Consider the following 23,920-nt stretch of genomic DNA (forward strand, 5'->3'; position numbering starts at 1 on the left):
AGCTGGAGTAACTCAGCAGGACAGGCAGCATCTCTGGAGAGAATGAATGGGTGACATTTCTGGTCGAGACCCTTCTCCAATGGATGGGAGGTCAGGACTGCTCTCTAGTTGGTGAGAGGACAGTTCAGTTGCCTGATAGCAGTTGTCCCTGAATCTACAGGCAATGGTTTTCAAACCTCTGAACCTCTTACCTGATGGGACAAATTGCTGGTGATATTTATTCATATGAACGTGAGTCTGAAGAAGGGTCTCGACCCAAAAAGTCGCCCATTCCTTCTCTCCAGAGATGCTGCCTCACCCGCTGAGTTACTCCAGCATTTTGTGTCTACCATGTGAAGCTGCTAACCATCTCTACCTCAGCAGCATCAATGATTACTGGTGTATGTGTACCGCTTCACTTCCTGACATCGATCACAATCTCCTTTGATACTTAAATTAATAGTTAATCTTTTCACACTTTTGTTTCTTGGGCATGATATCAAACACTGCACAGCAATAGATTCAAGTTTCTCCCTCAGTGCCAACAGATTAAATTGAATATTAGAAAATAGGTAATTGGTGAGGATGAATTTGAAACAAACCAATAATCTCAAAACTTGGTCCTAGAGCATAACCTTGAAGGCAGCATCCCATAACAGCCCCTCCCGTAGGGGCCAGGCCAAACAGGGGTAACTCAGCATATATGCGTCACATTATAGGAAGGGCGTGATGGTGCTAGTGAGTGCAGATTCCTGGAATGGAGGATTGAGGGAGTGGATATACTGGGCCTTTCCCTGGAGCAAAAGTTCATGGGTGACCTAATAGAGGTATATAAAATAATGACATAGAATGGGTACAAAATTATATAATGTCCTCCATGTTATAAATTGTTAATGGAGAGGGAAAGGCAAGAGACAAACAGATGGAGTGTGAATAAATTCAACGTTTTTTGCATTGTTTTGACAAGTACAATCCACTGTGTCAACCAGAAATCTTGAGGGAAAGACCATGTGCAATGTTTGAAAGATGTTTTTGCAAGCTGCACCAATAACACCTGTGGAGGGATGGCAACATGGATGGGTGAGCCACACTTTGGAAGTTAAGAGCTCTTAAGGGAAGACTTATAGATAAAAATGTACATCATAATTGAGACTAATTTCATATATTGGCCGAGTAAACGCAAGTTTGTCAGCTATAAAAACCTGGATCCAACATAACTTCCTCAAACTCAACAGCGATAAAACAGAATTCCTCCTCATAGGCTCCAAATCCACACTCAGCAAAATCAATAACCCCACTCTCACCATCGACGGCACCAGTCTCCCCATCTCCCCAGGCCCGCAACCTTGGCGTGATCTTTGATTCCACCCTCTCCCTTGAGCCTCACATCCGCCATGTCATTAAAACCTCCTTCTTTCACCTCCGCAACATCGCCAAAATCAGACCCTCTCTCACACCTCCTGCTGCTGACTCATCCATGCCTTCATCTCCTCCCGGCTGGACTACTGCAACTCACTTCTCCTTGGCATCAGCTCCACCTACATCAACCGACTCCAACTGGTCCAGAACGCAGCCGCCCGACTCATCACCCACACCAAATCCTGGCATCACATCACTCCAGTCTTCAAACAACTTCACTGGCTTCCCATCTCCCACCGGATCACCTACAAAATCCTGGTCCTCACCTACAAAGCCCTCCACCATCTGGCCCCCCCATATCTCACTGACCTCCTCTCCCCCTACCAACCCTCACGGTCCCTCAGATCCACATCAGCCGGTCTCCTCTCCATCCACAAGTCCAACCTCCGCAGTTTTGGGGACAGAGCCTTCTCCAGGGCAGCTCCCAGGCTCTGGAACTCCCACCCCCAACTGATCCGCAATTCCGTGTCCCTCACCATCTTCCAGTCCCGCCTCAAGACCCATCTCTTCACCTCTGCCTATCCTTAGCCCCACGTCCCCCTCCCTTTTCATCTGTGCTTGAATTGCCTCATATTGTGTTTTGAACTGAATTCTGTCTTTAATTTGTGTCCTAGTCATGTCTCTACTATTTATTTCATTCCCTTACATGTTTTTCCTCTACTTGCTAAATTTTTGTAAGGTGTCCTTGAGACTCTTGAAAGGCGCCCATAAATAAAATTTATTATTATTAATATATTTGATCAAGGAGCTCCATAAATAATTGAAAAAATATTCATTCTTTTTTTACAGATGCTGCCTCACCTGCTCAGTGTTTCCAACATTTTCTGGGTATTTTTCTCAGATTTGTAGCATGTGCAGTTTTTTTGTTTTCCATCTCATAAAAAGTTTAGTAATCAGTTCAATAGGATCATTTTAAATTGTCTTATATTAAGGTAAGTGGGGTTATTACTTCATAAATGGAGACCTTCAAAAGACAGTTGAAAACAAGAGATTGGGAACACTAGATTCTGAAACAAAAATATAGAACACTGGAAGAACACAGACAATCAAGCAGCATCTGTGGAGGCAGAAGGTGCAAGTCTAAGTTTTGGATTGAGACCCTGCCTCTGCACTGAGAGCAAAGATGAAACATTGCAAATGCATCTGTGGAAAGATGAACAATTAACATCAGACATTCCCTTCAACCCAAGGGCTTTTCTTTTAACTTAGTGTACCGTATTTATTGTTCACGATATAGTTTCCTTTATATTGGAAGTACAAATGGAGATCAAGCGCAATTTTGCAAAACACCTACATTATGTCTGTAACCTGACCCTATACTTCCAGTTGCCCATCATCTTAATTTTCCATCTCACCCTATCTCAGTCTCTTATTACTCCGACAAAGCTGAATGCAGTAAAAAGGAACTAAAAATGCTAGTTTATACCAAATATAGACATAGAATGCTGGAGTAACTCAACGGTCAGGCAGCATCTCTGGAGAAAATGGATAGATGACATTTCAGGTTGGGACCCTTCTTCAGGCTGCGATGAATGTAAACATCAAAGCTGAATGCAAGCTGGACAACAGTTTTTTTTTGGACTGGGCACTTTACAGTCTACTGAACTCAAAAGTTCAACAGTTTTAATTAATGATTCTACTATTCTCATTTATATTTCCTTGACAATACCTTTTGATTTCCTACTTTTCATTTAATTGCTCCATTTTATAATTTAGACTTTATTTTAGAGATACAGTGTGGAAACGAGCCCTTTGGCCCACCGAGTCTACACCAACCAGCAATCACCCTGTGCACTAACACCATCCTATACACTCGGTACAATTTAACAACTTACCGAAGCCAATTAACCTACAAACCGATATGTCTTTGGAGTGTGGGAGGAAATTAGAGCACCCAGAGAAAACCCATGCAGTCACAGGGAGAATGTACAAGACATCCGTACAGACAGCACCTGTACTCAGGATCAAATCCAGGTCTCTGGCTCTGTAAGTCAACATATCTACTGCTGTGCATCTACCCCCAAACTTTAATGTTTTCCAGTTCTGATGAAAGGTTATTGATGCATAATGTTAATTGTTTATCTCTCCACAGATCCTGCTTGACCTGCTAAATTGGTATTACATATTAATCAGAAATGTTAAAATATACACTTTTTTTGGGATCCACATCTAAATCTTTAACATCTGTTACAGATAAGGCCAGTATTTATTGTTCCATAATTTCCCTTGAGGCATAAACTACCTTCATGAACCTTTGCATTCTTTCTGGTGAAAGTACTTCCACAAAGCTTTAAGAGAGAGTTCCAATCCCAGAGATGTAGATATGGCCATATATTTCCAATAATACCCCCAAAACATATATTTGGAAAGAAATGTTTGGATATGAAAAAAAAAAAACAGAAAGCTCTTTATATTGTGCAAGCTGGGTATTCCAATTTGCCTGCTACTTGGATTTGAAGGTGCTTCCAAGTAGATCAGGCAATTAACTAATTACTCCTTTCAACCATTGCATCTGATTTTAAAGCATGACACATATTTTGTGTAGGAAGGACTGCAGATGCACAAAAAGCTTGAGTAACTCAGCAGGTCAGACAGCATCTCTGTACAAATCTTCTTTTATGTTCAAGCACTTATTGTTATGATACTGGAGAATCTCCAAATATTACAAAATGTAAATTATCTATAAATGAAACCATAGTATATAACATAATGTATATAATTTTATTAATAATGTTTCTGTTATATACACAATATCAAAATTGCTTCCTGCATTAGGCTGGTACAACATTGCCACCTTGTGGGCTGGGAATCAGAGACACCAAGGACTAACATCAGAGCAGTGCAGAAATGCCATAAGCAGCTGGAGCGCCTGAAAACTAATGTTTACCAACCACTAGATTTCAGCAACTTCATTAGATATATAGCACTAACATAATTGCAGTTAAAGCCCTCAAACTCACAACATCAGACAATATTGCTGCTGATCGAGACATTGGCTGTTTATTCAACAAGGTATGGGTCATCCACCATCTAAACGTGCAGAGGTATTCTCAGCGGATCGGGCTGTGTGCCATGTTTAACCCACTCTCAGCTATTTACCATGGAGTTTGGCTTTGTCATGAAATACGTCTCCATATGCATGGAAGGTGGTGCAACTCCAGCTGTTTAATTTGCGTAGGTAGCTCTCATTGTCACGTATCAGGAATTCACCCCCTCAAATCATGTCAGTTGTGAGTCTCCAGGCTTGCATCAGTGCTTGTAGGCAATCTCTGTCATATTCAGGTACACACAGCATCTCCACAGTGTTTGTTTACAAAGTGAGGATTAGTCACCAAGGAAGCATGCAGAGATATTGACTATTAGGTAGTCTGGAGCTGTGAATCACGTTGCAGGGGATCTGCTCAGAGAAGTGATTCCTGTTATGTAGAGGTTTCTACATACCTTTCTCAAACACAACTCAAATTTACCATTTAATAACCCGGATGCTGTTTATTCATCCATTTTTGAGAAGACATTTGATAGAATGGACCTTCTCTGCTCCAGATATCTGCTGTTATTGGACCCACTGTTTATTCAAGCCAATGACTGTGACCCTATTCTGCTTTCTTGAATTCTAGTCAAAACTGAGATGGACATGAGACCATTGATTGAGACATGATCTCATGGGACCAACTGCCCAAACCCACATATGGAAACCTACGATATACAGATCTCAGCTAAAGCCCTCACAATGCATTCTCAGGTGTTGCAGGGGAAGAATGCTCCAAGCTATTGAAATGAGACACTGAAACAGACACAGCAATATTTAGAATTAATTGAATATATGGCTTTCAACAAATATAGAAGCATCTGATAAACCAGCATAAAAAAACAAAATCAACATCCCAGCATTATAGCAATTCACCAGAACCTCCAAATACCCTGTAGCACAACAAATAAAATTATATTTCTTCTTTATGCTGAAACTTATGTAAACAAGTTAATTTTCAAAAAGTGCATCAATTAATCACTTAGTTAATATTCTTGAAAGCAAATCATAAAGAGCAGCAAATCATTTAACATCAACACATTTCCTTTCTCAACCATCCTTCTCTTGCTGGAATGCAGCAGAATTACAGCCAGCAAAAATTCAGAAGTTTCACTAAGTGCCACAACTTCTCCAAGATTTGGCTGGATTCCCACTGCAAAGTAGGAGCTGATGCCCGATCTGACCCTCAAGCTTCAGCTCCACTTTAACACAGGGTATAAACAAAAGCATTAGTGTTGATGCTGCTGATTTGAAGCTACAAAAAGTCCCAAGCGAACTTAAATACAAATTGTGCTGAACTGCACCTGAACCATCACCCATCCTGCCCATGGCCTCACCCTCAATTTAAGCACACCACCCAACCAATCCGCCCAACCATCCATTTTCCCTCAACTATTACCCCTGCTCTTGCCCCTCCCCGAACTGTACACATTGCATTCAGTCACACCAAATCCACCCCTTTCCACACTAACCGTTGACTACGTTTGGCCATATATTCCCCACCCGACCCTGATTAGCATCAGTCAAAACACGCCTCCTCCCTGGTTTTCTCCCCTCAATGTGTTTGGCTAAACTATTTCTCCAATCCACCTTACACATTGCATTCACTCAGACCCTCCCAAATACATATTGCTAAATTACTTCCTACTGCACTTGAACGCTCCCCCTTTCCTGTTCTCCACTACAATGCACCCCATTCCATACTCCAGAGTTGACTGCATTGTTGGCTTGGCTGGAATAACTGACTGGACCAAAATCGGTTTAATGTACCAGTACATTTGGTCCCTGACTGCAAACAATTTGAGTGCATTCCACAAGTTGAATTACTGTCACTGGTCAGACAATTTTGGTATATTTAGCAGTGATTATCTTTATCACAACTGGAATAGACAACATAAAATGTACTTTAATACAATACAATGAAATGTTGTCCCTGATAACAACTAGAAAATACATTTCATCTTTGGTTGCAAGACATATATTGTTTGCTTGAGTAAAGCTATGTTTGGATTAGGGCCAAACACCAGAATGTTTGTGGCTCTATTATAGGGCCCAGCTCTGAGTATGCGAGGGGATATTGATGTACCAGGGAACAGCATCTGCATTAATAAATGGCAATTATCCTGGAGACCAGACAATAATTAAATCAATTGTGGTTCTCACTAATATCAACCAAAATATCTTTACCATAAACAGAATTTAAGTGCTTTCTTCTTTGAGCCTTACTTCCTATTGTAAGATTGGTGTTTACACTGCCCAGGTATCAGAACATAATAGGAACAAACAAGGAGGAGTTTTATCTCTGGAAATACATTGTGGGAAACAGGCTTCACACAGAATTTGGGATGATGAATAACTTTGGTAGGGGCTAGAGATTTAGCAGCTTCCTACATCTTGGTTGGCTCTATGACTGATCCGTCTCCTCCTCAGGATTACTATCTGGTCCTGGGTCACTCACAAAACGCAGGATGCGGTAACTGGATGTAGCTCGTGAGATTGGTGGTCGTGATAGTACATCATCGGAAGGTTCCTCTTCCTCTATCGTAGAAGATTTGCTTAAAACATCAACGGTTGACCTGGAGGGAGGTTCGGCTAATTCAACAGTGATCATTGGCAGACTCCCACCAGTTGCCTTGGGGTCTGCGGCAGCATCTTCCTTGACCACAAAATCTGAACAAAAAGAGGGAGGATGGTTAGTGTTGTGGTCTCAAATTTCATTTGGTTATTTTCATTCATATCCGATTTTAAACTCTGACATTGTGAAGTTTGACATTACATCACTCTTAAGTTTATAAATGTTAGTCTGGGCTGTAACGTAGCTTAAAGACAGCCAGTTTACTCAAAGAATAGGTAGTTGATATCCAGGCATATTGAGGGCATAATGTGCATTTTTGAAGTTCCACCTTGACCCAGTTGAATCAGATTTCAAGTTTCCCTCCAAAAGCTAACACAAAACCCAGACTGACATTTCAGTACAGATTTAGGATGAAGGAGCTAGTTATTGATTTCAGGAAGCATGGTGGAGGACATGCCGCAATTGGCATCAATGGTGCCGAAGTAGAAATGATTGAGAGGTTCAAGTTTTTTGGTGTTAACATTACCACCGATCAATGATGGACCAACCACACCGATGCAACAGCCAAGAAGGTACACCAATGCCTTTACTTTGAGGAGATTGTAGAAATTTGGCACATCTGCAATGATTCTTACGAACTTCTGTAGATGCACCATAGAGAGCACACTATTGGGTTTAATCACAGCTTGGTTTGGGGTCAGCTCTGCCTAAAGCCACAAGAAATTGCAGTGTTGCAAATGTAGCCCAATCCATCACCCAGACCTGGCTTCCCATGGAATCCATTGAAAGCAGCCAACATAATCAAAGGCTTGTGCCACCCTGGACATTCCTTCTTCTCCTTGCCCCGACTGTCAGAAGGTACAGAAGCTTGAAAGCATGCACTACCAGACTCAGTAACTACTTCTTCTTATAGAAACAAAGAACTGCAAGTACTGGTCCATACCAAACACAGGCACAAAGTGCTGAAGTAACTCATCTGGTCAGGCAGTATCTCTGGCGAAAAAGGATAGGTGACGTTTCGTGTCTGGTCAGAGATGCTGCCTGACCTGCTGAGTTACTCCAGCAGCACTGTGCATCTTTCCTCTCTGTTATCAGCCTTGTGAAGGTCCTTCCATAAGCTAGGGTACTGTCCGATTCACGTCTACTGCATTGGACTTTGTCTATGGAACTGATGCTCTATGTACGATGTTGAGAACTATATTCTCCACTTTATCTTCTCTGCTCTATCGTGCTTGACTTTTACTGGGTTACATTTATGTATAGTATATCTGATCTGATGGGATAGCATGCAAAACAAAGCTTTTCATTGTACTTTGGTACACATGACAACAATAATCTAAACCTTCCATCTTTTAGTTAAGATCATATTGCTATACCTGGATTGCCCTTTCGCAAGTATACAAGATCCCCTGGAACTTGTGAAATAAAAGCAGGGTATGCTTCACTGCTGTCCTGGTTGATACATATTTCACAACCATATCTAAAATGTTTGCGTTTATTTCTCACTAGACAATAGGTGCAGGAGTAGGCCATTCGGCCCTTCGAGCCAGCACCGCCACTCAATGTGATCATCACAATCAGTACCCCGTTCCTGCCTTCTCCCCATATCCCCTGACTCCGCTATCTTTAAGAGCCCTATCCTGGCACTCTTGAAAGTATCCAGAACCGGCCTCCACCGTCCTCTGAGGCAGAGAATTCCACAGACTCACAACTCTCTGTGTGAAAAAAGTGTTTCCTCATCCCCATTCTAAATGGCTTACCCCTTATTCTTAAACTGTGGCCCTTGGTTCTGGACTCCCCCAACATTGGGAACATGTTTCCTGCCTCTAGCGTGTCCAAACTCTTAATAATTTTATATGTTTCAATAAGATCCCCTCTCATCCTTCTAAATTCCAGAGTATACAAGCTCAGCCGCTCCATTCTCCTAGCATATGACAGTCCCGCCATTTCGGGAATTAACCTTGTGAACCTACGCTGCACTCCCTCAATAGCAAGTATGTCCTTCTTCAAATTTGGAGACCAAAACTGCACACAATACTCCAGGTGTGGTCTCACTAGGGCCCTGAACAACTGCAGAAGGACCTCTTTGCTCCTATACTCAACTCTTCTTATTATGAAGGCCAACATGCCATACTGCCTGATGTACCTGCATGCTTACTTTCATTGACTGATGAACAAGGACCCCCACAACTCGTTGTACTTCCCCTTTTCCCAACTTGACACCATTTAGATAATAATCTACCTTCCTGTTTTTGCTACCATAACCTCACATTTATCCACATTAAACTGCATCTGCCATGCATCTGCCCACTCACTCAACCTGTCTAAGTCACCCGGCATTCTCATAACATCCCCCTCACAGGTCGTCAAGTCAACTTTATTTGTCACATAGACGTACAGTGAAATGAAAGTAGCAATGCCCGCGGGATTATGCAAAACAACAGAACAGAATCAGTATTTACATTTAAAAAAGACAACAGTAATTACACCCTGGTGAGATCAGAGTTTACAGTCCTGATGGCCTGTGGGAAGAAACTCCGTCTCATCCTCTCTATTTTCGCAGCGTGACAGCGGAGGCGCTTGCCTGACCGTAGCAGCTGAAAAAGTCCGTTGCCTGGGTGGTAGGGGGCCTTCATGATCTTGCTGGCCACTGCCATCCAACTTTGTGTCATCTGCAAATTTGCTAATGTTACTTGTAATCCCTTCATCTAAATCATTAATATATATTGTAAATAGCTGCGGTCCCAGCACCGAGCCTTGCGGTACCCCACTAGTCACTGCCTGCCATTCGGAAAGGGACCCATTACTCCCTACTCTTTGTTTCCCGTCTGCCAACCAATTTTCTATCCATGTCAGCACTCTACCCCCAATACCATGTGCCCTAATTTTGTCCACTAATCTCCTATGTGGGACCTTATCAAATGCTTTCTGAAAGTCCAGGTACACTACATCCACTGGCTCTCCCTTGTCCTATTTCCTAGTTACATCCTCAAACAATTCCAGGAGATTAGTCAAGCATGATTTCCCCTTTGTAAATTCACTATTTTATGAGAGAACATTATGGGCAAACTGGTTGTCTTGTTTGCTTGCAACAGTGACTACATTTCAAAAGCAGTTTTATTGGCCTTAAAGTGTTTTGTGGTATCCAGAATACTGACATTTCCTGCATAAACTCAAGTGTCAAAGGTCTTTCTCTCTTATGAAGTGACAAGCAAAGAATCACATAGCACACAAGGGGAAATAGTTTGAAGAAGTCTGGTATATGCAGAATTTACTGAACCAATGCTAAACCAGGCAATTTAAATAGTAATGAGGTCTCCATCGGAGGCAGTTTAAACAAAATACTCACAAATCATTTGTTTATTGAGGAACTGCCTAAATTGCTGGGGCATGGGCATGAACTGAGAATTGCTTTACAGACACAAAACAAAGTAAGAATGTCTTATTTCTGATTGGGATGAATGCCATAAAATCCATTACAAAATATATCAATGATTTGGATGAGGGCAGTAAATGTAATATTTCCAAAAGTGCAGGTGAAAATTGAGGGGAAACATAGGAGAATACAAACGTGTTGGACAAGATGGGCGAGTAAGCAAATTGAATATAAGATAGATAAATATGAGTGTATACTTTGGTTCTGGAACAGAAATATATTATTTTCTGAATGATGAGATTGGGTAAGGGGGAGATGCAAAAAAGACCTGGGTGTCCTCGAACATCAGTTACTGAAAGGAAGCATTCAGATGGAGCTAGCAGTTAGTAAGGTAACTGGTACTGAGGCTTCCATTGGAACAAGATTTGAGTACAGAAGCAAGAATCTTGCTGCAACTGAATAGGGTCTAGGTGAGACACTAACTAGAGTTTTGGTTTTGAAACATTTGCAATTTTGGTTTTCTTATCTGAGGAAAGATCTGCTTAACACGAGAGAAAGAGCAACAACTTGAATAGTTTTGGATTGGCTGGGATAATTAATCAGGAGAGATTGGACCTACACTAACTGAAAATAATGAGGGTGGATCTCATAGAAACCTACAGTGCCCTCCATAATGTTTGGGGAAAAATACCTTTTATTTAATTATTTGCCTCTGTACTCCACAATTTGAGATTTGTAATAGAAAGAAAAATCACATGTGGTTAAAGTGCACATTGTCAGATTTTAATAAAAGCCATTTTTATACATTTTGGTTTCACCATGTAGAAATTCCAGGAGTGTTTATACATAGTCCCCCCATTTCAGGACACCATAATGTTTGGGACACAGCAATGTCATGTAAATTAAAGTAGTCATGTTTAATATTTTGTTGCATATCCTTTGCATGCAATGACTGCTTGAAGTCTGTGATTCATGGACATCACTGCTGGGTGTCCTCTCTGGTGATGCTTTGCCAGGCCTGTATTGCAGCCATCTTTAGCTTATGCTTGTTTTGAGGGCTAGCCCCTTCAGTTTTCTCGTCAGCATATAAAAGGCATGCTCAATTGGGTTCAGATCGGGTGACTGACTTGGCCACTGAAGAATTGACCATTTTTTAGCTTCGAAAAATTCCTTTGTTGCTTTAGTAGTATGTTTGTCACATTTTTCACATGTTTGTCACGGGGTCACAGTTTAAGGATAAGGGGGAAATCTTTTAGGACTGAGATGAGGAAAACTTTTTTCACACAGAGAGTGGTGAATCTCTGGAATTCTCTGCCGCAGAAGGTAGTTGAGGCCAGTTCATTGGCTGTATTTAAGAGGGAGTTAGATGTGGCCCTTGTGGCTAGGGGGATCAGGGGGTATGGAGAGAAGGCAGGTACAGGATACTGAGTTGGATGATCAGCCATGATCATATTGAATGGCGGTGCAGGCTCGAAGGGCCGAATGGCCTACTCCTGCACCTATTTTCTATGTTTCTATGTTTGGGATCAGTATACGCTTTAGATCTTGGGTAGTTCCTTCTCTCCTCCATACTTTACTCTTGCCATCACTCTGATATAAGTTAATCTTCATCTCATCTCTCCACAAGACCTTTTCCCAGAACTGTGATTGGTCTTTTAAGTACTTCTTGGCAAGCTGTAACCTGGCTATCCTATTTTTGCGGCTAACCAGTGGTTTGCATCTTGCAGTGTAGCCTCTGTATTTCTGTTCGTGAAGTCTTCTGCGGACAGTGGTCATTGACAAATCCACACCTGACTCCTGAAGAGTGTTTCTGATCTGTCGGACGGGTGTTTGGGGATTTTACATTATGATAGAGAGAATTCTTCTGTCATCTGCTGTGGAGGTCTTCCTTGGCCTGCCAGTCCCTTTGCGATCGATGCTCTCTTTCTTCTTAATGATGTTCCAAACAATTGATTTTGGTAAGCCTAAGGTTTGGCTGATGTCTTTAACAGTTTTATTCTTGTTTCTCAGTCTCATAATGGCTTCTTTGACTTTCATTGGCACAACTTTGATCCTCATGTTGATAAACAGCAATATAAGTTTCCAAAGGTGATGGAAAGACTGGAGGAAAGACTAGGTGCTGAGAGCTCCCTTGTACCTGCACTAAGGAGGCAATTATTACGCACCTGAGCAATTATAGACACCTGTGAAGCCATGTGTCCCAAACATTAATGGGGGGGACTATGTATAAACACAGCTGTAATTTCTTCATGGTGAAACCAAAATGTATAAAAATGGCCTTTATTAAAATCTGAAAATGCGAATAGATCAAAGGATATGGGGGGATCGTGCAGAAACAGGTTACTGAAGTGAATGATCGGGCATAATCACACTGAATAGTGGTGAAAGACCGAAGGGTCAAATGGCCTTCTCCTGTGCTTTTCTGTATTTCTATTCGCTTTCTGAAGGTCTTTCGTTCTGAAGAAAATTGCAGTCACCAGAGGTCTGAAAAGGAAACTTTACGTTGGAGATAATTTGAAATAGAGGGGCAAGGGGACACAGAAGATGAAAATGTACTCGTTATGCTTTTACATGTACATTTTTTGCTTTGGTAATTCCAGTAACCTGGTCGGGAGTCAACAACCTTATTTTCACATTCAAACTGTTCGGAAAAGTAAAATAATGGTCCTGATCGTACCTGGCGTGTTTCCGGTTGTAACTTTGACATTGGAAGCCTTTGTGCTATCCCATTCATTAGGCGGAGCTAACATCTGGGAAGTCGCCTGTAAAAAGATCATCCACAGGATTCAAGTACAAGTCTAAGGATTCTGGTCCAAGAGGTCAAAAACCTAATAACCCAACTGTGGGACACACATTATTCAAACCGTATCACAATGCTTCTCAGTTGACAGCTTGTCCGACCATGATGCCCCAATGCCTTATCCTGTCTGACATTGGCTCCTTTGGTCTACACATTGTTTTCATTTGTGTTATCTAAACAAGGTCATGGTTGGCCAGTAGGAATGCAAAATACGACAGATTTGGAATGCATAGCCTGGCATCCATGTTTTTATTTCTGACTTCCACGTCCCCTATGCTTTCTAAATTCAAAAATAATGCATTTACTGAGCTGCTTAAAGGGTAATAATTTCCAGTGGATCTGTGGTGGGTAGAATACAGATCTAACTCAATGTCGGTATATGTTTCAGTGTCCAGCAAACATTTCATAGTTGGATACAACCTACCAGCCACAAGCTGGCAATTGTAGATAAACAACTGAATACATTTTAAAAGACAGGGACTCTGATTTATTTTCTTTAGTACTGTGGCATTGAAACCTGTGCTGAGATCTCTATAAAACTAACCAGGTCCAGGCCAGCTGAGTTTTGAACATATGCTGCAAATTAAAGTGCTGCACAGGCACCACATATTGTCATCAGGTTACCCTGGGAAAGGTCATCATCTTGAACTGTAATCTTTGTACTAAATATACTTTCTCAATACCAAGAGGATTTTCATCCTGTGACAGTGATCCTTATCAAAACCCATTTATTTGTTGTGGAATTGTTGCCACACTGGATTAATCCTCTCTTCTTAAATGGGTCAGTAGTATTTTCCAGACATTTCTGAAGCATACAGGCAGTTTCACTCAACTTTACCCAAAAAGAGAAACACAGCATTTCAGTTTCTTTTCAGATATACAGGTGCACAACCTTTTATCCGAAAGCCTTGGGACCAGACACTTTTCGTAATTCAGAATTTGTCGGTCTTCGGAATGGAAATTTTTTAGCGTAGATTTTAATGGCTGGCTCAGTGGTAGAGTGCTCGGCTCATATCCGCAAGGTCGCGAGTTTGCGCCTTGATCCTGGCAGTTACTCGATCGCGAGTTTGAGTCTTCAATGTCGTTTTTTCTTGCAGAATAAATGTTTGTATGAAATACAGTGTAGGAGAAGTGTGCTGACTATGTGGGCAGAACTTTGGAAGTGATTGCCCACCAGTCTAAAAAGCCGCTGTGTCTCCCTGTCCCTGGGATAGCAGGTGGCGATCAAACAGCACAATACCCCCCTCCCCCTCCAACTCCAGAGGAATCCGCTCCCCGATGGGCCGCTACCAAAGATCATAGAGGAGCTCCTCTATGATCTTTGGCCGCCACAGCGACAAGTGGCAGTTCGCCCACAGCCCGAGCTGCGCCCCCTCATCCGCCACCCCAAGAACAAGACGTACCTTGCACACCATCAGCTTCTGCCCCTACGGGGAGCGTGTTCCTCTGGAGTTGGAGCGGGGCTGGGCTGGAGTTGCTGCTGGCTGTGGGTCTCTTGGATCTCCGTGCTTGCAGTGGGCCTGGGGGTCGGTGGGCGGCGGTGGGAGCTGTGGACCTACGGACCTACCTCCGTGGAGCTAGCCAGCTTCGGAGCGTGGAGAGTTGCGGGGGCGAGCTGCTGCGACCCGACTCCGGTGGATGGTGACACCGGGAGCTCGCGGGTCTCCGGTGGGAGACTGCTTTGCGGGGCACCGGCAGCGGCGACTTCTCCCGCCCGGATTACGGGGTTGAGAGCAAACATCATAGAGGTTGAGAGTGACCTGGAGGGGGGCCTTACAACGCCCGGCGCGGCTGTAAATTGCCGCGGACTTGCTAGCGCCCGCCGGGGGCTCCAACATCAAGACCGGGGCAGGGCCCTACATCTCCCGGCGTGGCTTTGAGTGGCCGCTCCCCGATGGGCCCCTACGACGCCCCCCGATGGGCCCCTACGACGCCCCGAGCTGCGCCCCGTCATCCGCAACCCAGGTTCCTCTGTAGTTGGAGTGGGGCTGGGCTGGGCTGCTGTTGGCTGTGGGTCTCTGGGATCTCCGTGCTTGCGGTGGGCCTGGTGGTCGGTGTCCAATTGGTCCTGACACGGTCCTGCTGCAATCGCCGACGTGAAGACAGTGCAAAGCCCCCGCGCCGGTGCAGTGGGCGGGGAGCTGGAGAGGGGAGGGAAGGGGTCACACACATGGCCGGGAAGCAGAGGGGTGTAGGTGGGGTGATACTGAAGCGAGCGACAATCTGCTGCTGCCTGCCCCGCTGAGTTAAAAAGTTCCCACGCAAGACTCACGAAACACTGTATATCGTGAGTCTACCGTGGGAACTTTTTAATTCAGCGGGCAGGCAGCAGCATATTGTCAATTATTAACCCTCCCGCGCAATATACCCTCATCTTCTCTTTTATGAATGGGGATTTAGTTCCCCTTTCTTCGAGGACCGACCGGAGGTTCCGCTGTCACCTCTGCGGGCCGCCCTCGGTGAACGTTTTCAAGGACCTTTCTTCAAGGACCGAAAAAATGGCCGCTATTCGGAGGTTTTCGTTATTTGGATCTTCGGATAAAAGGTTGTGCACCTGTACTGAAACTTGTTTGCAGCAATATTGTTACAAGACTTGTTCGACAGCAGCAGTGGAAAACGATACTGAATACTGCAGATATTTTATATCTCTCAGGAACCAAAGCAAATTTCATCTCAACAGTGAATTTAAATCAGTCACTTACCCGTGCATCCAAACTTTGCAATCTTTGACGTTTAATTAACATTTGACTCCATTGGTCCTCATATGAGTCAACAACCAGAGTGTGCCTACTGTAGGATCGAAGCTGAAAAGTAAGACTGGAGATTACAAACTCAAACATACAGTCCCTCAAAGTCACCTTTGCTACTGCCCGATGAACTGCAGGAAAACACATTACTCGATGAAGAACAAATACTCTGGTAACAATTGGGAGGTGTTATTCAGATGTATATCAATGATTTGGATGAGGGAATTGAAGGCTTTGTAGCCAAGTTTGTAGATGTTACGAAGATAGGTAGTGTTGAGAAAGCAGTGATTCTGCAGAAGAACTTGGATAGGTTGGGAGAGTGGGCTGAGAAGTGGCAGATGGAAGCATATTAAAGTGTGGAGATGCATTTTGGTAGCAGGAATAAAGGAGTAGACTATTTTCTAAATGGGGAGATAATTCAGAAATTAGAGGTGCAAAGGATCCTGGGAGTGCTGGTGCAGGATTCCCAAACAGTTAATTTGCAAGTTGAATCAGTAGTAAGGAAGGCAAATGCAATGCTAGCATTTATTTCAAGAGGGCTACAATACAAATTCAGGGATGTAATGCAGAGGCTCTATAAGGCACTGGCCTGATCGCACTTGAGAATGTTGTCAGTAGTTATGGTCCCCATATCTGAGGGACGATGTGTTGGCATTGGAGAGTGTCCAGAGGAGGTTTACGAGAATGATACCAGGAATGAGTGGGTTAACATATGATGAGCGTTTGAAGGCACTGGGCCAGTACTCGCTGGAGTTTAGAAGGATGAGGCTTACCTCAATGAGACTTACCGAAAAGTGAAAGGCCTGGTTAGAGTGAATGTGAAGAGGATGTTTCCACTAGTGGGAGAGTCTAGGATCAGAGGCCATAGCCTCAGAATAAAAGGACGTGCCTTCAGAAAGGAGATGAGAAGGAATTTCTTTAGTCAGAGGGTGGTAGTCTGTGAGACTCATTGCCACAGACAGCTGTGGAGGCCATCAATGGATATTTTTAAGGTGGAGATTAACAGATTTTTGATTAGTAAAAGTGTCAGGGGTTATGGGACGAAGGCAGGAGAATGGGATTGAGTGGGAAAGAGAGATCTGTCATGATGGAATGGCGGAGTAGACTTGATGGACCAAATGGCCTTATTTTGCTCCCAGAACCTATGAATTTATCTCTTAAAGGGATGACGGTAAATTTCGTTCAGACTGAAAGGTCTGAATGACAATCAGGTAATTCAATGATGGGATTCTTCAATCAAATAGGGGTGGGTGTTGGGAGCATTACAGAGGAACTCCTCATATAGAGGATGCTTAGCATGACAGCACAAATGAATCATAGAATGCTAGGAGGAACCGAGTTGTTCTTTCCAATGTGTGTAGATTATTTGGTAGATCTACACAATTACTCAATATCCTATAGTTTCCAAATAACCCTGATTTTTTTTGGGAGTATTTATCTACTTGTGTACTTGGCTGGTGAATCTGCTTTCAAACCAAAATGTCAGATTTATTTTTCCCTCTCAACCCTATTCTCCTGCCTTCTCCCCGTAACTTGACACCTTTACTAATCAATCTTTGCTTTAAAAATACCCAATGACTTGGCCTCCCAGCCAATGAATTCCTGCGGCAATGAATTCCACAGGTTCACCACCTTCTGGCTAAAGAAATTCTTCCTCATCTCCATTCAAAAGGAACGTCCTTTTATTCTGAGGCTGCGCTGTCTAGTCCTAGACACTCCCACTACTGGAAGCGTCCTCTCCACATCCACTGTATGTAGTCCTTTAATTATTTAGTAAGTTTACATGAGATCCCCTCCTCATCCTTCTATCCAGTGAGTACAGGCACAGAGCCAAATACTCCTCATACCTTAACCAAAATATCCTTGGGATTATTATCATAAACCCGCTCAGAACTCTCTCCAACGTCAGCACATCCATTTTCAGATATGGAGCCTAAAACTGCTTACCATAATGAACACTAACATTGCATTTGCTTTCCTTACTACCAACTCAAACTGCAATTTAACTTTTTGGAAATCCTGTACCAGCAGTCCCAAATCCAACTCCGATTTCTGAATCCTTTCCCCTTTTATTCCCCTCTTCCCAACTCTCCGCTTTTATTCCTACGACCAAAGTGCATGATCGTACACTTTGCTACACTGTATTCCATTTGCCACTTCTTTTGCTAATGGGGCTGTCCCGCTGTACGAGCTAATTCAAGAGTTCTCCCGAACTTCCCCCGATTCGAACTTGGAGAATTATGGTAATAGTCGTTCGTAGGTACTCGGGGCTCTCGTGGGCATTTTTCAACATGTTGAAAAATCTTCACGAGTCTTTACGAGCTTACCGCGTTCCCGAGTACCTGCCGTTAGCGTTACGAGCTACTAAGAGACGTCCCGAGCTCCGACGTACCCGCTATGTACATTCTACGTGTTTACTACGAGTTTGATGTTTTTTTAAACTCGGGAGAGCTCTTGACTTACCTCGTACAGTGGGACAGGCTCTTAACCCTCCCAACTGACCAATTCCTGTCCAATCATCCCGATCATTAACATCTAACGTAAAAAGTGATGGACCCAACACTGCCCCTGTGGAACACCACTAGTCACCGGCAGCAAACCTCATAAGGCCTCCTTTATTTCCAATCTTTGCCTCCTGCCAATCAGCCAATCTTCTATCCTAACTAGTACCTTGCCTCTAATACCATGGGCTTTTATCTTGTTTAGCAGCCTCACATGCGGCATCTTGTCAAAGGCCTTTAGAAAATTCAAATAAACAACATCCACCCATTCTGCTTTGTCGATCCTACATGTTACTCGCTCAAAGAATTCCAACATATTTGTCAAGTAAGATCTCCCCTTAATAAAACCATGCTGACTTCAGCCTATTTTATCACATGCTTCCAAGGACCCGGAAACCATTTCCTTATTAATGGACTCTAAAATCTTACCAAACACAAAGTCAGAGTAACGGCTTGTAATTTCCATGCTTATCCACCTTCAGTCCCTTCGGCTATCCAAGCACCATCTCCTTATCAATAGCGACTGCACTCACTTCTGCCCCGACTCTCAAACTGCATTGAATTTTATTATATTATGATCACAACCTCCATGGGGTTCCTTCACCTTAAGCTCCCTAATCAAATCTAGTTCATTACACCACACCAAATCCAGAATTGCCTTTTCCCTGGTGGGCTCGACCATGGTCTGCTCTATAAAGCCACCTTGTAGGCACTCTACAAATTTCTTCTCGTGGGATCCAGTAGCAACCTTATTCTCAGAGTTTACTGCAGATTGAAATCCCCCATGATTACTGTATCTTTGCCTTTCTTACATGCATTTTCTATCTCCTGATGTAATTTGTACCCTACATCCTGCCTACTATTCAGAGGCCTGTTTCAACTCTCAGGGTCTTTTTACTCTTGCAGCTTCTTAACTTTACCCACAAGGATTCTGCATCTCCTGATCCTATGACATTCTTGCTAAGGACTGGATTTAACTCCTTACCAACAGAGCCGCTCCACCCCCTCTACCCACCTTGCCTGTCTTTTCAAATAGGAGTTGTATCCTTGGATGTTCAGCTCCTAGCTCTGATCCTCTTTCAGCCACAACTTTTAATACAATGATCCTTTTCTAAACTTTCTGTCCTGTTTCTTATTCTGGCGACTTCGATAACCTCTCATGCATTTTACTTCTCTTTAACCTTATACGCACTTTCCCAATCTGTTGAACCTATCCCCTGCCTATTTAGTTTAAAATCCTATCTTCAGTACTAGTTATGCGATTCTCCAGGACCCTGGTCTCGGCAGAGTACAGGAGGAGTCCGTCCCATAGGAACAGCTCTCTCTCCTTCCCCAACATTGATGCCCAATGTCCCACTAATTCAAACCCACTTCTCCCAAACCAATCTTTGAGCCATGCGTTTAACTCTCTAATCTTATCGACCCTTTGCCATTTTGCTCGTGGCTCAGGTAGCAGTCCAGTGATTATTACTTTTTTTGGTTCTGCATTTTTTATTTAGTCCTTGGCAACACAAATTCCCTCAGCAAAAACCTCTTTCCTTGTACAGTCTATGTTTTTGGAACCTATATGGACCACAACAACTGGATATTTGCTCTACCACTCGAAATGACTCAGATGAGATGTCCTGAACCCAGACACCAGGCAGGCAACACAGCCTTCAGGACCCTTTCTAATGTAACATACTGGTGCTCACCTGTAAAAGTTGATTTAAACTTCCCCTCAACCATTCTGCTTTATCCCTCTTTGGGACATTTGGTCCCAGCTTAGTTTAGCTTCAACCTGTACATTCTGAAGTTGACCCTCTTGCCTCAGAACTTAACCCAAAATCTCATGATCTTATGTTCTTGCTCCTGCTTCATTTTCCATCTGTGCAATTGCCTGTCATCTATTTCTCATCTATCAACAGTTACCCTGCATATTAACTGTACAGTTGTTGAGCACCTGACACTGAAAATGTCCATACCCGCATTCTTGATTTTTGGAGATTCTCTCGAAGTATTTTCCGGACTTCCTGCTCTTTTTCTCTTGAAAGTGTGGGCAGTAGTCGTTCAGTCATTGTACTTGACCTTGTCAAATCCCTGTTGAAAAAGTGTTTGAAACAGAATTAACCATCAAACTGCAGGATGGAGGTGAAAGAAAAGTGGCAAAAATCATCCCATTACTTTAATAGAGTTTGAATGTTTAAATTTTTTTTTAGTTCTTTGAGATCTATATCTATAATTTTTAATCTCATAAAAATGTATTAGTACATTTTCTTCCCTTTCCACCAGCTCCACTGGATCCCGAACCCACCACAATTTGTTTATGCCTTTTGCCATTTCCCCTATCCCTTCTAACATGTATCTAGCCCTTCTATCACCTCAGTTGCACCTTAATTGGAAGGGGACCTACATTCTGGCAGGCAGGTTTGCTCATGCAACACGGAGGGGTGACTTTAATCTAAAGATACATTGGGCCAACCAAATTGGGAAGAGTGCTGAGGAGGAGGATTTCCTGGAATGTATACGGTTGGGTTTTTAAACCAATATGTAGAGGAACCGTCTAAAGGCCAGGTCATCCTAGACTGTGTACCGAGGAAGGATTAGTTCGCGATCTTGTAATGCAAGGCCCCTTGGGCAACAGTGACCATAACATGGTGGAATTCTGCATTAGGATGGAGAGTGCCATGGTTAATTCAGAGACTAGGGTCCTGAACTTGAATAAAGGATAATTTAAAGGTATGAGATGGCTCGGAAAGACTGGCCAATTATACTTAAAGTGTTGACAGTGGAGGTGCAATGGCAAAGATTTAAAGATCGCATGGATGAACTCGAGAAATTGTTCATCCCTGTCTGGCAAAAAAATAAAACTGTGAATGCATCTCAACCGTGGCTGAGAGGGAAGTTTAGGATAGTGTTAAAGCCAAGGAAGAGGCATATAAATTGGCCAGAAGAAGCGGCAAACCAGAGGACTGGGAGACATATAGAGCTCCCAGAGGAGGACAAAGGGGTTAATTAAAAGGGGAAAAAGAGCATGAAATAAAGCTTGCGGGGGATATAAAAACTGACTGTAAAAGTTTCTTTAGGTATGTAAAAAGGAAAAGATTAGTGAAGACGAATGTAGGTCCCTTACAGTCAGACACAGGTGGATTTATACCAATATGTAGAGGAACCAAGGAAACAAGGAAATGGCAGAACAGTTAAACAAGTACCTTGGTTCTGTCTTCACTAAGGAAGACACAAACAATCTCCCTGAAATACTAGGGGACCGAGGATCTAGTGGGAGGGAGGAACTGAAGGGAATCCACATTAGAAAATGGTGTTAAAGGCCTGTCCCATTTAGCGATTTTTTCGGCGACCGACGGCATAATTGACTGCCGTATCAGGTCACCGAAAAAGTCGCGGCGTGATGACGTATTGACACACGGTGTCTCCTCATGTGTCGCAACTATTTTTTTTTGTCGCTGCTGGATTTTGAAATGTTCAAAATCTTTCGGCAACCCTGATACGTCAGTCAATGACGCCGACTGTCGCCGAAAAAAATCGCCAAGTGGGACAGGCCCTTTTGATAAACTGTTGGGTCTGAAGGCAAATATATCCCCAGGGCCTGATGGTCTGCATCCCAGAGTACTCAAGGAGGTGGCCCTAGAAATCATGGAAGCATTGGTGATCAATTTCCAATGTTCTCTCGACTCTTGATCAGTTCCTGTGGAATGGAGGGTAGCCAATGTAACCCCACTTTTTAGGAAATGAGGGAGAGAGAAAACAGGGAATTATAGACCAGTTAGCCTTAGATCGGTTGTGGGGAAGATGCTGCAGTCGATTTTAAAGATGTTATAGCAGCGCATTTGGAAAGCAGACGGGATCGGTCAAATTCAGCGTGGATTCCTGCTTGACTAATCTTTTGGAATTTTTGAGGATGTAACAAGCAGAATGGATTACGGAGAGCCAGTGGATATGGTGTATCTGGACTTTCAAAAAGCCACTGACAAGAGATTAGTGTGCAAAATTAGAGCACATGATATTGGGGGTAGGGTATTAACATGGATAGAGAACTGGTTGGCAGACAGGAAGCAAAGAGTAAGAATTAACTGGTCCTTTTCAGAATGGCAGGCAGTGACTAGTGGGGTGCCACAAGGCTCGGTGCTGGGACCCCAGTTTTTTACCATATATATTAACGATTTAGGCGAGGGAATTAAATGTAACATCTCTTAAGTTTGTGGATGACACAAAGCTGGGTGGCAGTACGAGCTGCGAAGAGGATGCTATGAGGCTGCAGGGTGACTTGGATAGGTTGTGTGAGTGGGCAGATGCCGTATAATGTGGATAAATGTGAAGTTATCCACTTTGGTGGCAGGAACAGGAAGGCAGTTTATTATCTGAATGGTGTCAGATTAGGAGAAAGGGAAGTTCCCCGAGACATGGGTGTGCTTGTACATCAGTCACTGAAAGTAAGCATGCAGGTACAGCAGGCAGTGAAGAAAACTAATGGCATGTTGACTTTCATTGTGAGAGGATTTGAGTTTAGTAACAAGGAAATCCTGTGGCGCCTTCAGGCCCACGTTGGTTTTGCATACAACCTGTCACCGCTGGCAACTTGCCAGCAGTCACACGAGACGGTGCAGCCACAAGAGCTCACTAACAACTCCAAGGTCAGACGCATTAATTGGCCTTATCTACACACTGGTTATGATTGGTGAGCATGTAGGGGCTTCTGGAATAAACGTGACACAAGGTGTCTGGCTCAGCTAAGTGTAGTTTATTCTTTGCTTTCTGTCGTGGGATTCATTACATCCTACAGTCCTATGGCCCTGGTCAGACTGCACCTGGAGTATTGTGCAGGGCTGTGGAGTCGGGGACAGAGTCGTCGAGTTGGAGTCTGAGTAATTTTGGTGCTGCTGGAGTCGGAGTCAGAGTTGGTAAAAAAGTCCCGACTCCGACTTCAACATAAATTTCAGAGACTAAGTAAATCGGAAAAAATCCCACTTTATAAACATACCGCACACTTTATTTGGTCATAATTTAGCCATTTAGCTCATACCTGTGGACTTTATAAATTTTGGAGTAATGCATTTAGAATTAGTATTCTATTCAGGAAATTTTAATTTTGTCATAACCCTATATGTAATTTTTTTCCTTTTAGCATAATGAATTATGTTTTTTTTCCAGAATAAACAATAAAAAAGCCACAATAGCATAGCTGCAATCATTAGACTCAAAACTTTAAGGACATGTGTTTAAAAGGTAGCCTGATGATTCGTGTAGTTCTTATGAAATGCCATCTTGTGTAATGTCATCATAGCAGTTTTAGAATTATTATACCTAGTGGTCGGGGTCAGAATGGGATACACAAGAAATCAAGGAGTCGGGTGTTTTGGGTATCGACTCCACAGCCCTGGTATTGTGTGCCATTTTGGTCTCCTAATTTGAGGAAGGACATTATTGGTATTGAAGGAGTGCAGCGTATGTTCACCAGGTTAATTCCCGGGATGGTGGGACTGACATATGATGAAGGA

General features: G+C 43.1%; 1 protein-coding gene across 1 annotated transcript in view; it reads right to left on the reverse strand.

The window, feature by feature from the left end:
- Positions 1-4,100: 4,100 nt before the first annotated feature.
- slc9a1 (solute carrier family 9 member A1) overlaps positions 4,101-23,920 on the reverse strand; it is a 48,496-nt gene continuing 28,676 nt past the window's right edge. Inside the window, exons 9-12 of the mRNA XM_033045107.1 lie at positions 20,390-20,504; positions 15,880-15,981; positions 13,055-13,139; positions 4,101-7,096 (exon numbers count right to left, since the gene is read on the reverse strand). Coding sequence (XP_032900998.1) covers positions 6,831-7,096; positions 13,055-13,139; positions 15,880-15,981; positions 20,390-20,504 — 568 coding nt within the window. The 3' untranslated portion in view covers positions 4,101-6,830. The remainder of the gene's footprint in view (positions 7,097-13,054; positions 13,140-15,879; positions 15,982-20,389; positions 20,505-23,920) is intronic.

This window comes from Amblyraja radiata, chromosome 27, assembly GCF_010909765.2.
Source record: "Amblyraja radiata isolate CabotCenter1 chromosome 27, sAmbRad1.1.pri, whole genome shotgun sequence".
Lineage (NCBI taxonomy): Eukaryota > Metazoa > Chordata > Chondrichthyes > Rajiformes > Rajidae > Amblyraja > Amblyraja radiata.